The sequence below is a fragment of the Megalobrama amblycephala genome, linkage group LG22 (assembly GCF_018812025.1).
Source record: "Megalobrama amblycephala isolate DHTTF-2021 linkage group LG22, ASM1881202v1, whole genome shotgun sequence".
Taxonomy (NCBI): Eukaryota; Metazoa; Chordata; class Actinopteri; order Cypriniformes; family Xenocyprididae; genus Megalobrama; species Megalobrama amblycephala.
The window spans coordinates 11,352,807-11,369,078 of record NC_063065.1 but is presented as its reverse complement, the minus strand read 5'-3'; the positions used below and the strand labels follow the sequence as shown (position 1 = coordinate 11,369,078).

The 16,272-nt window shown below is 35.1% G+C and overlaps 3 protein-coding genes across 7 annotated transcripts; 2 read left to right on the top strand and 1 right to left on the bottom strand.

Moving 5' to 3' along the window:
* The first annotated feature begins 1,758 nt into the window (after nucleotides 1-1,758).
* On the top strand, nucleotides 1,759-8,109 carry apoob (apolipoprotein O, b). Its single transcript, XM_048175493.1, has 9 exons — nucleotides 1,759-2,032; nucleotides 2,563-2,667; nucleotides 2,768-2,887; nucleotides 3,074-3,106; nucleotides 3,240-3,294; nucleotides 5,147-5,242; nucleotides 5,369-5,460; nucleotides 6,229-6,318; nucleotides 7,250-8,109. The coding sequence occupies exons 1-9, from the start codon at nucleotides 2,006-2,008 to the stop codon at nucleotides 7,289-7,291; spliced, it is 660 nt and encodes a 219-aa protein (XP_048031450.1). The 5' UTR covers nucleotides 1,759-2,005; the 3' UTR covers nucleotides 7,292-8,109.
* sat1b (spermidine/spermine N1-acetyltransferase 1b) lies at nucleotides 7,918-9,789 on the bottom strand. Of its 2 annotated transcripts, XM_048175496.1 has the most exons (6): nucleotides 9,518-9,789; nucleotides 9,136-9,187; nucleotides 8,978-9,061; nucleotides 8,680-8,781; nucleotides 8,559-8,599; nucleotides 7,918-8,336 (listed from the first exon to the last, which is right to left on the bottom strand). In XM_048175496.1, the coding sequence occupies exons 1-6, from the start codon at nucleotides 9,581-9,583 to the stop codon at nucleotides 8,166-8,168; spliced, it is 516 nt and encodes a 171-aa protein (XP_048031453.1). In that variant the 5' UTR covers nucleotides 9,584-9,789; the 3' UTR covers nucleotides 7,918-8,165. The 2 variants fall into 2 exon arrangements, with proteins under 2 accessions (XP_048031453.1, XP_048031454.1); XM_048175497.1 differs by lacking the exon at nucleotides 8,680-8,781.
* A 135-nt stretch (nucleotides 9,790-9,924) lies between these two features.
* On the top strand, nucleotides 9,925-16,148 carry acot9.1 (acyl-CoA thioesterase 9, tandem duplicate 1). Of its 4 annotated transcripts, XM_048175485.1 has the most exons (16): nucleotides 9,925-10,321; nucleotides 10,514-10,602; nucleotides 11,104-11,130; nucleotides 11,494-11,539; nucleotides 11,637-11,807; nucleotides 11,931-11,968; nucleotides 12,525-12,608; nucleotides 12,710-12,813; nucleotides 12,900-12,973; nucleotides 13,057-13,124; nucleotides 13,858-13,969; nucleotides 14,056-14,146; nucleotides 14,245-14,330; nucleotides 14,413-14,500; nucleotides 14,595-14,745; nucleotides 14,835-16,148. In XM_048175485.1, the coding sequence occupies exons 1-16, from the start codon at nucleotides 10,308-10,310 to the stop codon at nucleotides 14,894-14,896; spliced, it is 1,305 nt and encodes a 434-aa protein (XP_048031442.1). In that variant the 5' UTR covers nucleotides 9,925-10,307; the 3' UTR covers nucleotides 14,897-16,148. The 4 variants fall into 4 exon arrangements, with proteins under 4 accessions (XP_048031442.1, XP_048031443.1, XP_048031444.1 ...); XM_048175486.1 differs by lacking the exon at nucleotides 11,104-11,130; XM_048175487.1 differs by lacking the exons at nucleotides 10,514-10,602; nucleotides 11,104-11,130.
* The last annotated feature ends 124 nt before the right edge of the window (nucleotides 16,149-16,272 follow it).

Here is a 16,272-nt window from a genome sequence, read left to right as displayed (position 1 = left end):
AAGAATGTTATTGAAGAACAAAAAATAATCAGTTTTGAATAAAGTGAACAATTTAAAGTGACAAAAAATGTATTTTAGTCCTTTTATTGCTTTAAATTTAGCACAAAACAATTGTTGTGTGTGTTTGTGTGTGTACTGTATTCCTGTCACATAAGGGTTCAGTCACTATGTTGCTATCCACCTATTTTATGTGAATTTTTGCGATAACGCTGGATGGAAATGCCAAGATGCACATAAATTCTAAAAAATGTGCACAAAAAAGGTATGTTCTCAATTGAGGCGGATATTGTTTTTATTCTATAAGCCATGCGCATAAACTATGATTGAAACATGTTTACCACATAAATCCTTGATGCGCAACAAAAAACTCAAGTGATTTTGTCAAGTCAAGTCACCTTTATTTATATAGCGCTTTTTACAATGCAGATTGTGCCAAAGCAGTTTTACATTGATAACTGGTATATAATTTGGCTGCACAGCAGCTCTTAAAGAATAATGTCAATGCAGGCAGATGCAAAGCACTGTTGAATATCAAATGTCAAGTCAAATTAGGGCTGGGCGATATATCGCATGCAATTGTCACGCGCATTTCGTCAGTAAAGCCGGTTCCCTGATTACCGCTAAATCGCCATCACCTGCTTTCAAATGGAGCGCCATTTAATAGCCAGAGCCATAGTTCACTGACAAGCTACGCAATATCGAGTTCATTATCGAAGGCGATTCATCTGCGATATGAACGCGATATTGCGTGGCTTGTCAGTGATCTGAAAGCAGGTGATGGCGATTTAGCGGTAATCAGGGAACCGGCTTTACTGACGAAATGCGCCTGACAATCGCATGCGATATATCGCCCAGCCCTAAGTCAAATGTCAAGTGTCCCCAACTAAGCAAGCCAAAGGCAACAGCGGCAAGGAACCCAAACTCCAACAGGTGACATCAGGTGGCAAATATGTGTTATGGAGAAAAAAACGGGGGCCAAAAAGTCGGGGGCCAGTTCTCCTCTGGCGAACAGTGCTTTGTTACGATTTTGTCTCAACAGGGAATGTGATTGAAAACTGGAATCATCAAGTGCTGATTGTAACATTTTCAATGAACTGTTCCAACTATCCCCCAAAAATAGTATCATTTAAATAAAATAAGGTTACTGGATCTTTGTTGACATGTTATGAAAAATACATATAATTACAGTAAAATGTCAGCTGCATTGTTCCAGTGTTAATTTAGGATTATCTATAGTAGCCTATTTATTAATGTTTTTAATTAGCTTTTATTTTTATGTTTTCAGTTAATTTTTAGTAATTTTATATGCTTTTGTCATTTTGATTAGTTTTTTAAAATTTTAATATTTCTATTTTACTGTTATTTATTTTTATTGCAGTTTTAGTTTTAGTTATTTTAATAGGCTACTAAAACTTTTTTCCCCCGTTAGTTGCCACCATTTCAACATCCAATCTTCTAATATTTTTTATTTTGTATCAGTTTTATTTCAATGAACGAAAACTGCGTCATTCAAATCATTGTTTACATAATGATCGAGACACAAAATAGCCTATATGAAACACGTATATTATTTTAATACGTCCCAGATAAGAAAAAAAAATCTTAGATCAACAACTGAGAGAACGCGAGATTGATAATTCACATAATTCTTTACAAAAACGTTTCGAAATATTTACATCCCCCGCTGAGACGTTTGTCCTCACAGACTTGCCGTAGCAGCATTGTTGCCAAGTCCGTGCTCCTGGTGTATCCGCAGAGTTGGGCTTCTTTTACACTGTTGCCGCGGTTGTTTTTTAAGTGCACGGGTTGAAGCCCGTATATTAATAATATTATAATTATAATATATTATATAATTATAATATATTAATAATATTAAAATTAATATTTTAATATTATTAAAATAATAATATTATTTTAATTATTTGGCCGTTATTTAGCATTTGGGCTGGTTTTGTTGTGCAGACCTGGCAACCCTGCATAGCAGAGAGGCTGTTCTCAAGAAATAATGTCAAATCTAAGGAAAATAACCAAGGTAAAAATGTATGAATTCAGTTTATGGAAATACTGTTGTATTTTTGTTTGTAATTAACTTTGATTATGCATTTTAAGAAAGCTGAGATTATACAGTAAAATGCTAGTTTTAAGGATGCGTACTGAGTGGCAGCACTGATGTAGCTAAGCTAACTGTCGCTTGACCTGATAGAGGTTTTATTTTGTATTGCGATGTTTATATTTAACCAGATAATAATTTATATATATTATTTTATTAATTACATTTTTATTGCTGCATGATTACGATATTACTGTCGTTTTCTAATAAATTGTGTTAAGCTCTCTTTTGAAAGTGCCTCATTCTGAATCATGTGATGCTGAACTGATCCTTCAGTGTTTTGCCTAATAAACAAGGCAACTCCTATTATGTTAAAACTTCTTTTTGCTCCATTGTAATACTCTTTTTCTCAGTTGTCCAATACTCGTACATGTATGAATACATCATTTGCTCCACTTCTGAGGTTATTATGTTTTGTTTCATGTTTGTTTTTTCTGCCCTTACTTGCTCAGGTGGTGCTGCCCGTGGCAGTGCCTGGAGCCCTTGGCCTGATGTCTGCCACTGTTTTTGCTGCAAGCGAGGCCAAAGAAAATAACACCACCCTGATGACTGATGAGGTACTTCCTGTGCAGTGTGATTTGGGGTGGTGTGGGGCAGAATGAGGAGGTCATTTGCTTGATGTTAAGAGTTTTTACAATACCCCTTTATTTTTTATAGCTTTCACTCTATAACATGCCTGAGTCCCAGCTGAGGTACGAGGAGCCCGAGGTTGGTCATGTTCAGCAGGGTGTGGCGTCTGTGAGAAAGACGGTGGAACCTTATATTTCATGGTGTCAGGTATGCTGTCATAATGACAGTGTTTAGTGAAGTGATTCAGAAAGAAAAGCTTGACTTCTAGGGAAACAAAATATAGTTAATACAGTGTACATGTCATGAAACAGATAAATAAGATAAAAATGATATCAGTATATTTAATTTTCATAAAGTTCTCATGATTTCTTCATGATTTTTGTCCACCTCCAGGAAAAGACACAGTTTACTGTGGAGAAAGTACAGGCAAGTTACGTTGTTCTTTTGTATCCACTTTTAGTCACAATTATTATGCTTATTATTAATGACTGTGATAAATTATTACTGAATGAATCTGTAATATATCCATTACCTAAAATTTTCTCTCTTTTACTCGTAGTCTTACTACAAGACTGTTGAGCCTGGTGTGAATACCACTCAAAATATTGTAAAGGGTACGGACACAAACACACTTATCTATATCATGGTTTTCAATCTTTTAGATGCCACAAACCCCCATATATGATCATTTTCATGCGAGGGACCCCCATCCTAAAATTTAAAAGGAAGATATACATTTTTAGGTTTAAAAACCAAATTTATTCTGTAAAAAATAAATATTATATATATATATATATATATATATACAGTACAGTCCAAAAGTTTGGAACCACTAAGATTTTTAATGTTTTTAAAAGAAGTTTCGTCTGCTCACCAAGGCTACATTTATTTAATTAAAAATACAGTAAAAAACAGTAATATTGTGAAATATTATTACAATTTAAAATAACTGTGTACTATTTAAATATATTTGACAAAGTAATTTATTCCTGTGATGCAAAGCTGAATTTTCAGCATCGTTACTCCAGTCTTCAGTGTCACATGATCCTTCAGAAATCAATCTAATATGCTGATTTGCTGCTCAAGAAACATTTATGATTATTTTCAATGTTGAAAACAGTTGTGTACTTTTTTTTTTCAGGATTCCTTGATGAATAGAAAGTTCAAAAGAACAGCATTTATCTGAAATACAAAGCTTCTGTAGCATTATACACTACCGTTCAAAAGTTTGGGGTCAGTAAGAATTTTTATTTTTATTTTTTTGAAAAGAAATTAAAGAAATGAATACTTTTATTCAGCAAGGATGCATTAAATCAATCAAAAGTGGCAGTAAAGACATTTATAATGTTACAAAAGATTAGATTTCAGATAAACACTGTTCTTTTGAACTTTCTATTCATCAAATAATCCTGAAAAAAAATATTGTACACAAATATTTTGTACAATTGTACACATTAAATGTTTCTTGAGCAGCAGATCAGCATATTAGAATGATTTCTGAAGGATCATGTGACACTGAAGACTGGAGTAATGATGCTGAAAATTCAGCTTTGCATCACAGGAATAAATTACTTTGTCAAATATATTCAAATAGAAAACAGTTATTTTAAATTGTAATAATATTTCACAATATTACTGTTTTTTACTGTATTTTTAATTATATAAATGTAGCCTTGGTGAGCAGACGAAACTTCTTTTGAAAACATTAAAAATCTTGGACTGTACTGTATATATATATATATATATATATATATATATATATATATATATATATATATATATATATATATATATATATTCCTATATATATTTAGTTTTTTAAGTTACAGTAGTTTTTTCTGCATTGTTTATTTATTTTATTCCTAATTTTTATTATTAATCTGTTTATTTTTAATGAGATTTATATAATTTACTTGTTTTTATCAGTTTTATTTAATTCATTTTAATTGTTTTTTTTTTCATGTATTTCTTAATATATTTTAATCTTTTTATATTATTATTTTTTTTTTTTTATTTTGGTCCCACTTTAGATTAGTGTCCAATTCTTACTATTAACTAATTATTAACTATGACTTTTGCCTCAATAAACTACTAATTATTAATTAGTAAGGTAGTTGTTAAGTTTAGGTACTGGGCAGGATTAAGGGATGCAGAATATGGTCATGCAGAATAAGGCATTAATATTTGCTTTATAAGTATTAATAAACAGTCAATATCCTAGCAATATGCATGTTAATAAGCAACTATTTAATAGTGAGAATTGGAACCTAAACTAAAGTGGTTCCTTTATTTTATTGTATTTTTTTTTTTTACATTTTTTAACAGTTTTTCTCTAAGCATTTTCCCAGACCTCGTAGCACTCCCTTGTGTCCCCCTGGCGATTCCTGAACCCCAGTTTGAAACCCCTAATCTATACTACTATGTGTGTGGTTATATTAAACAGTATTGCATTTCCTTTTTTCTCAGATATATATGCATTTTTGAATGACCCTCCATCTGAGTTCTACCCCAGTGTGGGTGTTATAGGGTTTTCTGGAATTCTTGGACTTTATTTTGCAAAAGGTATGATTCTCAATCACTACTTATTTATTCCATTTAGATCATATCAATGTCTTTGATCTGTAACATCTAATCTGTGTTATTATTAACTACTGTTTTGGTTCTTTTTGTTCTGTTTTGTCTGGACAGGCAGCATAGTCAAGAGACTGATATTCCCCACTGGGCTCATGGCTCTCAGCGCCTCCATGTTCTACCCACAACATGCCGTCTCCGTTGCCAGGGCAAGTTTACAGTTCTTTCTGTACAGATGGACAGAGTCTGTTGTTGTTTCCCAGCAGGCCACCCAATACAGACAGCAGAAACTGAGGCTTTGAGTAATGTAGAATCAACTACTTTACTTGCATCCTGAGATATTAACAGTGCTTGCCTGGAGGAAATTCTGTCTGTGAATTGTGTGTTCAGATAGTCAGTGTTCCTTCCTCTTTTTTCCCTGTGCGGCCATCCAGAAGTATAAAACTAGAAAGTGGAGGGATATTTTGAGAATTTTTCCGAGGATAAGCTCAGTCAATTAAAGTGAATAATATACTACTCCCTGTCACACTGGAACAGCACAGAAAATTATATCAACACTAAGCTGACGCTGTAATATTTGCACAGTTGTTTAAGTACAACAGAATTATGTCATGATTTACTCATGCTCAAGTTGTTCCAAAGCTGGAAGAATTTCTTTATTCTGCTGAACACAAAAGAAGATATTTTTGAAGAATATGGGTCACCATACAGTTGAGGCCCCATCGACTAACAGTACGGAGAAAAAAATACTATGGAAGTCAGTGGGGCCCCTCAACTGTTCGGTTACCGACATTCTTCAAAATATCTTCTTTTGTGTTCATACAGGTTTGGAACAACTTGAGGGTGAGTAAATGATGACAGAATTTTAATTTTTGGGCAAACTATCCCTTTAAATATTAGACTTGTATAGCCTACTGATGATGGGTAATGTGACCTGACTGTGTTTTCTCAACGTTTCTTTTGTTTGTTTTTATTAGACCACAAAAGACTACATATTTTCCTTGAGTTCAGAAGGGCGAGTTGTTTTGGAAGAGCTGCTGAGAGGGAAGTCACCATCCAAGGACAAAGTGAGGAGAAATCTAATACTTGGCACAGTGTTGTCCTAGTTTTTGTCCCACTTCCAAGACAAAGTGTATACAGTGCAAACGTCTTGAGCTGGTTCGATCCAAATGTCTTTAATTAAAAGCTTTAATTGAATTTGACTAATATGTTATGTTGCATTCTTGAAGAAACTTTCACAGACATACACTTCCGTTCTAAAGATAGGGTTCATTATGCGTTCACGCAATGTCATAATTACGAGATGACAGCATGTGAAGTTCTACTTTGAGCCATTAACATCCTCGGACTTGGAATTATGTGTTTCTATGGTAGCATTATCAATGCCAATATGAGTGCAGTGGTCAGGCGGTACAAATGGGAGCACTTTGAAAATTCCCAGCTAACAGTTGTAATTATGAGTTCTACAAGGACACGAACGCAAGTCTTAATCTCGTAATTACGATAATAATGACATGGCGTGAACACACCTTCAGTCTGATTTTTCAAATGCATAGCAAGACTCATTTCTTTGATTAAAAATACATTATTATTTTTTAATTTATTTTAATATGTTAAATTTAAAAGAAGTGTTTACTGTTTTGATATATTTTAAAATGCAATTCATTCCTGTAATGAAAAAGATGAATAATATGCTGATTTGTTGCTCAAGAATTATTTATCATTATTAGCAATGTTAAAAAATAGTTGTGCTGCTTAATATTATTGTGGAAACTGTAAAACATTATTTTTTTTTAATAGAACATTCAAAAGAATAGCATTTATTTGAAGTTTTACTGTCACTTTTGATCAATTTAATGTATCTTTACTGAATAAATGTGTCAATTTATTTAAAAAAAGTAAAGTATGATTGTACATATATTTAACATTAAGAGCCTCTTAAAAGTTGCGGAATGAATACTTTTGCTTCTTTGTAACCACTTACCCTTTTCTTTACAGGTTGAGAAGACACAGAAAACAGAAAGCCAAAAATCAAGTTGAGACAAAGCAGTAAGTTTTATGAGAAGTTCCTGCTTTGCACCTGGATTGTGTTCTCTTATCAACACACCGATCAGTTTAGTGGTATTTGCTATATTATTGCATTGAATGTTTACTGAAACTGTATTTTTGACTTTTCTGTGCACTATATAAATTTACTTTATAAATGTACACTGCGGTAGCAACCATTTGGACCAACCTGAAAAAGAAAATGACCTGCACTGTGAAATTTCCAGACATTTTTCAGCAACTCAGTGACGTTTAAGTCTTACTGACGGGTCCAATTGTATTTCCAGAGTATTCTACACCAGTATTGGCATTGCATTCTCTAGAGAGCTTTCCAGTGTAGTTAAACAAAGATCAAATTTCAAACTTGCATATGATCATCACACTTACCATTTCACAAACCACATTGATAAGAGTCTGTCCCATGCAACATGAACTTTGCTTAGTCTGGACCTAAACAAAAGGAACATTCTGCAAAGTACAGCACCATCAAGGATACAATCCATTCTCTGTTCATTTACAGCACAGTGCAGTAAGTAGTCTGCTTTTACCATTATGACTTCCACATTTGTACTACAAGAAAATCCTGAAGGTGGTATCTTATGCATATAATGAAATACAAATACTTTTTAGATATTTTTTATTTTATTTTCAATGCATTCAATTAATAAATGACTATTGAAAAGCTAATCTGACATGCAAACTACAAAATAAGTACTACTATAATTTAATCTCAAGAGTAAACTGCTGTATGTTAACATGATTAAGAGTGTCTAAAATATTTAAAAGTAATTAAAGTCTTTTTTTTAAACTGAGAAATGGCTGTGAGCTATTCCTTCTCCCTCCTTGAACACTGGAACTTTGGGCCAGCTCACTCTTCAGCAGACATTTTCAGGAGATTCTCCTTATCAATCCTGAAAAGTCGCCATCCCTCCTGCAGCGAAAGGTCGGAAGCCCCGCGTCGCTTGTAAAAGTCGATGGATGCCTTGTTGGACTCAGCCACGATGAAATGCATGCTGCTGCAACGATTCTTCACCGCTGTCTGCAGGAGGAAACAACTCTTTATGGTTGCGTCTAGACGTGTAATGCCTAAAAACTACAACCGTCTAAAGACAACATAAAACTTTTACACAATCTGTGGTCTGTTTTGATTTTTAATCTACTTGCTTATACTATTTTATGTCAGCAATTACAGTTTATATCCATTTTTGTATGGATTATGGATGCAAATCATATATGCAACAGATGAAAACAGGTAACTTACATCACTGAGGGTTTTCAGGATTTCAGACCCAATTCCAAAACCTGTGAAGTATGAAATTAGTCAAGGGGATTTAGGAAATACCTACAGTTTCATAAGAGACCCCTTAATAATACACCCTTACCTCTGTACTCTCTCATTACATAAAAATCTTCAAGGTACAGCAGTTTGCCAATCCAAGGGTCGTAGGTGAAGTAGTACATGGCAAATCCAATCACAGAATAACCTACAAGTGTGAACACTGGTGTCTTACACAAGTGCATTACTTGAACATGCTTGTGCATGAATCTTAAGAGATGTAAGAACACTTTTATTTAAGGACATAATTTCTGTTAAAACGTTTCACTTTTTTTCCTTTTGGTCAACTGAAAAACAGCCTACACTGCAGTTCATTAAAGATCATGTTAGTATTGATGTTTTACCCTCGACTTTCTGATGCTCGACTGGCACGTCTGCGAGCACACAGTGATAAAACGGGTGGTCTCCGAATCCGTCCTCGAGCAGATCTAAAAACGAAACTGTTATCACTGCGTGCCAACTATAGATCATATTTCACATTTGACATATTGTGTCATCTTACCTTTCTCAGTTAATATAACTTGGTCTTCCATCTCTTCATACTTGGCGAGTTCCTACAGAAGGTAGGAAAGAAAAGATGCTTTATAATAACTTTTTAGTTGAACATCAAGTTCTGTAGGTGGTGGGCCTTGGGCTCGTTTTCATGCAGGGTCATATTTGGATAATTTATCAATGTCATGAAACTGTTTTAAAACAATTTAACATTTATATAAAAATCAGAATAGTTGTGATGATAACTTTTAATATGAAAACTTGGGACAGGACACCAAATAAACGCATTTTAAGGTATATTTATGCACTTTTTAAAAGTTTCGACAGCATATTCTGCCACTCTAAACTGTTTTTAAAATATAAATATATGTATAAACCAGTGTGAAGTGTACCTTTATGAGTCGCAATATGTCAGGCACGTCTTTGGGCTCCGCTTTACGCAAATTAAAATTGGCCATTTTCTTCTTTTACTCTTTTTCCCTTTTCTCACTAGTCCTCTATATGTGAAGTGAAGCAAAAGGAGTTTCTTCATTCGCTTCCCAGAGTATTACCCTCCGCTGTCAAGTTTGGGTTTCTCCTCTGTGGGACGCGCATGCAGCAACTGACCCGACTGTTTTCACCTGGCTTCTGTAAATGTCTTTTGTTTATCAGCTGAAGCGGGCATATATTTGCCGGTGGGGGAGGGGTCTGGTTACCATAATAACGTTTTTTCCGATCGCGGACCAATAGCAGTTGTCCATTCTAGGTACGTCATGACGCACCGTTATTATTCGCACATACTGGTCCATATATAACAGTGGGATCAAAACACTGTAAGAATGTATGTATTTTTAAGTGAAATTATGTTAGTTGGAAGGGCATTTCTTCCAGAATAATCTAGAAGGTGTGTACATTTATGTCAAATGTTTTAAGAACGTTATTTAGTCTCGTTGACCGCCTTTGAAAACTATCAAATTTTAACGGTCGTAATTACGGTAGAACTTGGACCGTTTTGAGGAAGAAGTCTTTAATTGTGCGCTTTTAAAACGGTTAATACGGTAATTTAGCCGCGCCTACGTCCCAGGAAGTGAGAACCACTGTTAGTAACAAGCTGTCATCTCTGCAAGAAGTGAGCTATTGTAACTTATATATCACGAAATCCTTGTTGTTATACAATAAAGTGGTTAACTAAGAACAAGGAAGATGCTTTCTCCGCGGTGAGTTTTACCATCTTGCGTCACTCATTTGTTGTGTACACATTATCTGCGAGTCATGCATAAGGAATTCCAGTAATTCCCCTTTTTTACATAGTTTCTTTTGGTAAAGATTTCATAATGTTGTGACTTTACCATTAGTATTTTGTGAAGTAATGGCAGCTCTCAACTCCTATTTCTTTGCTTTTTGTAAAGGGTCTTGAGGTCTGCATCGTCCTTAATATGCAGAGGGTTTTCCATGAGTCAAATGTGCCGACAAGGGAAGGCACCTGATATGGCTGAGGGTAATTTAAAAAAAGAATGGTTAAACTCCCAACCCACCTAACACTTTAAACTTTAAACCTAGTCAGTCCCAATCAATGAAATATTGTCAGTGAGTGTACACGCTATCAGGCTGAAACAACGTTTTAGTTCTTACTTTACTCATTTAGGATGAATGCAGGTCAAGTGGGACTAAAACTCAATCATCAATTATCTATGTGTTTATTCTTCTATTGTTAAAATCACCATTGCATTGATCCCACTAGAATGGGATGATTTTGATGTAGCCTTTTGGATCATATTTTTAAAAAACATCATTGACATTATCATAATAAAGTGTCCCACTTTACCTCTATTCACTCTGCCTTTATATATATGAATAGGTTGCATGTACATTTTTGTGTAGTATAATGTCCAGGAGTCCATACCATAACAATACACACGCACACACACACACACACACACACACACTCTTTATAATAATTTCCCATCAGTGTTCCTGACCCGTTTTTATGTCCCCACAGGAAACACATTTTTGCTTGTGAGCAATGGTAAAATGGAAAAACATTTACTCTCTTTGATATGACACCCTCTTTCCGCATGTGGCTTAATAAACACTGTCCTGCTGTTATCTCATGGTACATGTGCATTGCATGTAGTTCTTTGTACTTTGACATCTAGTGTTTTTCCTTTTCAAATGTCTTAACCCCGTGAGCAGCCTGTTCATTCATGACTAGTCTTGGTTAATACATTCTTTCTGCTCACTACTTTTTACTGTGTCTCCATTTTATGTAATTGGATGATACAGACATTGCTACGCTTTCCAATCCAACACTACTCTTTAGTACATATACAGTATGTGATGTCTCAGTGCATCTTTTCAAGCTCCATTTTCTTCCTCCTTATTTTCACAGTTCGCAACAGGCTGAGGGAGATAGTTGGAGCATCTACCAACTGGAAGTATGTTATGTTATTGCTTTTGCAGAGTGATAGTCTTTGTTATTTGTGACTGACCACTTTACATAAAATGTTGTATTTTCTCTATTTCATTATACAGAGACCATCAACAAGCATTAGCTGAGCGTGCGTCACTAAGCCAGTATCTTGCCCAGAGTCAGGATGAACTTCCTGCAAAGACAATGAAGGACAGTGCAATCGAGGCTCATCTTCCTCTGGGTACCCAGCCTGCCTTGAGAGAGAAATATCTCAACTATCACAACAGTGTCAGGTACTAAAAGGCAGGTTATAAAAATAGAGGCATTCAGATAACCAACTTGACAACCAACCATTTTCGTATACGTGTTCTGAATGGAGTACATTTTCCTTTGCTTAAATACCTTTTTCTCAACAGGTTTGGAAGAATTTTGGAGGACTTGGACAGTTTAGCAGGTAATACATTTTAAAAAGAAAGGTTTTGAAAGGGGGTTTTCACTGAGATGCCATAGAAGAACCATTTTGGTTTTTCAAAGTGTGAATATTTGAATAATCTAAATAACCTTTTTTACTCTATATAGAACCTTTTGTGCAATGGAAAGATTACATGGATGTTAAAGGTTCTTTATGGAACCATTAGCCGCTGTCCACCAGCGGGCCGAATAGTACTAAAAATGGTTTCAGTTGTATTCTCACTTGAGCTTGGTTTGGCAAAGCACTTGGTTTGGCTACCAGTCTGTAAACTCTTGCTTCACCAAGGCAACGACTGACATTTTTACATCAATACAAACGATATTTGTATTAAATTCCAATGAATTCTGTTGTCAGCCCCACAGTGGAAAATGAAACCATATCCGTACCGACTGGGCCGGATCGGCACAGAATGGAATGATTAAGCAATGAGAATGGTTTGGCACAACAGTGAAAAAGTGGCTATTGAGTAAGCTTTATAACTTTATAACTCATAACTCACTCTGTCTTATCACATACCATCTCTTTCTTGTCTCCTTAGTGCTCATCTGTTACTCTCACACATGGAATAAGGAGCTGAAAAGATCTCCACTGTCTATTGTCACAGCTCTAGTGGACAAGATCGGTATTGCCTCTTGTATAGAAGTCTTATAAACAGTTTTAGTTTTTTTTTGTTGTTGTTGTTTAAATAATTATTTGATTTTGTTTTTTGTTATTGTTTCACAGACATGAGAAAAAACATAATCTACCCAGACTGTGACATCAAGTTCACAGGTCACGTGACATGGGTTGGCAAAACCTCAATAGAAGCTAAAATGCACATGTTTCAGGTATATCTAAAGTCTTTTTATGAAACGTACATGCTATATGTTGCACATAAGATCATTCAAATAAAATGTTGTTGCTGTTTTCTCAGTATCATGATGGGGCGTACACCGATGTATTAGATGCCACGTTTGTAATGGTGGCTCGAGATCCTGAAAACAAAAGGTAACATTAAACCTGTTGGTACGATCGACATGTTCATGATTTATGTCTGCAAATTAAGCATGGGTTATGTGCTGTTTATCCAGGGCAGCTTTTATAAACCCACTGAAACCAGAAGGACCAGAAGAAGAGGCCATTTTTCAACAGGGGGAGAGTGAGTAGCACTTTTGTTTGTTTGCAATCACAATAGAGCGGTGGAACTATGACGTCACTTTGTAGGCCAATCGGCAGTTAGCATCACGCTGGTTCCCTCGACAAAAACCCAATAGGATTTTCCCATAGGATTATCGCTCTGTGATCAACAAAAGTTTATCAAGATAATCAAGAAAATTTCCACAGATGAACACAACTTTTATGAAATTTGTAGCCTAAATGCAGGCTATAAGCGAACTACACTAACGTCACCAACACTAAGTTTCCGACAACTTTATCTAAAAACATTTTCCCTGAAAGTTTGAATTAGAATAGTTGTGAATTGTTTATAAGAGCACAGCTATAAGCATAACTAGGCTGTAAAAGTGGACTGAGCTTATCTGTTCGGCATGATGTTTAATGTATAGTCCAATTTATGCACTTGTTAGCATCCTTCATTTTCAAACATGTAACAGCTTAAAAAAATCATGAATAGGTTAATACTGATACTTTTTATGTTGCAGAATAAAATGTGAAAGTAACTTGAACTTGTGCTAACCACAGACCTTCTTTCAGCCGTTTAACCAAAACCCCATTCTAAAACACACTGACTCTGAAACGATGAAACCAGAAGTGGTAAAATGCTAACTCGCTTCCGGGTTTTGGCCTACAAAAATGTGTCACAGTTCCACCACTCAATTGCCACTTCACCTTAAAACATATAGAGTAAGACTGATGTTGTTTACACTGAACAGTAAACAAGAAGAGGCGTGTGGAGCTGAGCACAGCCTCTCTTCTTAAAGTGGCCCCTACAGCTGAGGAGAGGACTCTCGTTCACAACCTGTTCCTCAACACTCTAGACACACGGTGAGATTTAATCAATACACACATATAAATCTGTGAGCCTTTATTTTTATGGCCATTTTTAAAGAATATGTACCTTCTCCCTATAGAACTGTTAGCTTTCGAAGTCGGATTTTACCACCTAACTCAGTGTGGATGGAAGATGCTAAAATGAAAGGGCTTGAAATTTGTCACCCACAAGTGAGGAGAAACTTTTTGCAATACTTTACTGATGAAACTGATACTGTCAACTAGTACCATGGTGTAATATTTTGTGTGTGTGTGTGTGTGTGATACAGGAAAGAAACATCTTTAACCGGATATTTGGTGGTTTTCTGATGAGAAAGGCCTATGAGCTTGGTTGGGCCAATGCCTGTGCATTTGCGTAAGAGATTCCTCTTTATCTACTGAATGTTTACTGTAAAGTAGTCTTTAATTTTTCACATGGCTGCATTTGTTTCTTTCAGTGGATGCAGACCAACGCCGGTGGCAGTAGATGACATCTTATTTCAGAAGCCTGTAGAAATTGGCTCTTTGCTATTGCTTTCCTCACAGGTCTCTAAATTCTTTCAAATCATTATCAAATGCCCTAATTTGTTGCCCTTTTTTGTACTTCAGACTAAGATTTTTGAAAATACTCTGCTGACAGGTTTGTTACACAGAAGGGATGCACATCCAAGTCAGGGTTCACACAGAGGTGCTTGATCCATTGACCCGGCAGCACAACACCACCAATGTGTTTCACTTCACTTTTCATGTTGAGAAGGAAGTCCCAGCTGTTGTACCACAGAGCTATGGAGGTCAGATATATTTTTTTTATTGTATACAAATATTGTTACATTATATTTTAATGGAATTATTCATAACTTAATATTGCTGTCAATTGCAGAGTCTATGCTGTACCTGGATGGAAAGAGGCACTTTGATGAGATGATAAGAACCCAAGGTTGAGCGGTCTAAGATGTGCTGATAGGATGAGCGTATCTTCCTGTCAAAGCTGCAGTGATAATCACCGCTGTAGTTACATGAGAATTTGTATGTGTGGATTCAGCTTTTATTATTTTAGTTTCGTTCATTTTGTATTTATATATTTTATTACTCGCTGCATTTTTACATGAATGTAAAATATTGTTTTTCACAATTCCATCCTTACATTGGGAGAGGAACATTTTATGAAATGGCCTGTTTATCTGTTTGAGGTTTTTTTTTTTTTTTAATGTAGGCATATCTCAGTTATTGGACAGTTGCAACCTATTTAATCATTGAGACTTATAACAGACCATGTTTTATTGGCACTACAATGACATTTATAAGGAGAGAAGACTTTAAAGACTCTTCAAACAAGTGATTTTGATTGTACAAGGGCAATTGACCTGTTTTTGTGTTAATGATCTGAATGCTGCTGGAGCGATTCATGAACAACTGGTACCTTGAAAAAGGAAATGTATGAACAAACTCTAAAATCCTGTCTTCCTTCCTTAATCTCCACAAAAGGAAACAAGGAAATCCTAAACTGACGATCAAATAACTCCAAAAACTTTACCGTACATATCTGTCCTAGAGAGCGCAGTATGGATAAGAATCAGGTTTTGCAGTTTAATCTGCATGTTTCAGAATGCTGACAATTTAGCTAATATATAAACATCCTTTTTTCATTATTATTGTTGTGTATTATTGTGTAAATCTTACAAACAACCATGGAAATATGTATGGACATGCAATGGACTCTGTAAGAAGTTAACGTACAAATTTAATTTCCAGGAGATTAACATGATGCCTTTCATGTACACACTACCTGTGCCAAAATAACCAAAAACTGACCAATGAATTCTTTTTAATGTTTTTGTTCACTCTCTCTCTCTCTCTCTCTCTCTCTATATATATATATATATATATATATATATAGCATCATAAATATTGTAATTTTCCAAGGTTTTTTTATATATTAAAAATACATTTTTTATTTTATGCACTTTTATAAGCAAGTAAATACTTTGTTAGTTTCTTATCGACTGGCGATATGTTTATCTACATCTGTATTGCCTTGTATCTCAGATATGTATTTTCTGGATTAATTTATTCCACAAGCGAAAGTGTCCAATAACAGGTGGATTACTGAAGCGAGTAGTATGGTTGGTCATGTGATCTCAACACACTGGTCCGACCCGCTCCATGTACAATAAAATAAAATTGTATTAGCGTACTGATGACTGGAGTCTTCATCTCATGTGAATATACCGTTTTAAAAAAAAAATGTGCGCATTTTTTTAAGGTTAGTGAACGATAAAGCTCTGTACTACAGACTATTACTGCCACCGAATGACCAA

What these genes read in the sequence shown, in the direction of transcription:
- apoob (XM_048175493.1), top strand. Translation starts at nt 2,006, where the DNA reads ATGTCAAATCTAAGGAAAATAACCAAG. An exon ending in TGGACTTTATTTTGCAAAAG is followed by an intron (nt 5,243 to 5,368) that starts GTATGATTCTCA and finishes TTGTCTGGACAG; the next exon opens with GCAGCATAGTCAAGAGACTG. An exon ending in AGTCACCATCCAAGGACAAA is followed by an intron (nt 6,319 to 7,249) that starts GTGAGGAGAAAT and finishes TTTTCTTTACAG; the next exon opens with GTTGAGAAGACACAGAAAAC.
- sat1b (XM_048175496.1), bottom strand. Translation starts at nt 9,583, where the DNA reads ATGGCCAATTTTAATTTGCGTAAAGCGGAGCCCAAAGACGTGCCTGAC. An exon ending in CGAGCATCAGAAAGTCGAGG is followed by an intron (nt 8,782 to 8,977) that starts GTAAAACATCAA and finishes TCACACTTGTAG; the next exon opens with GTTATTCTGTGATTGGATTT. An exon ending in TGTAATGAGAGAGTACAGAG is followed by an intron (nt 8,600 to 8,679) that starts GTAAGGGTGTAT and finishes CATACTTCACAG; the next exon opens with GTTTTGGAATTGGGTCTGAA.
- acot9.1 (XM_048175485.1), top strand. An exon ending in ATTTTTGCTTGTGAGCAATG is followed by an intron (nt 11,131 to 11,493) that starts GTAAAATGGAAA and finishes TTATTTTCACAG; the next exon opens with TTCGCAACAGGCTGAGGGAG. An exon ending in CTCAACACTCTAGACACACG is followed by an intron (nt 13,970 to 14,055) that starts GTGAGATTTAAT and finishes TTCTCCCTATAG; the next exon opens with AACTGTTAGCTTTCGAAGTC.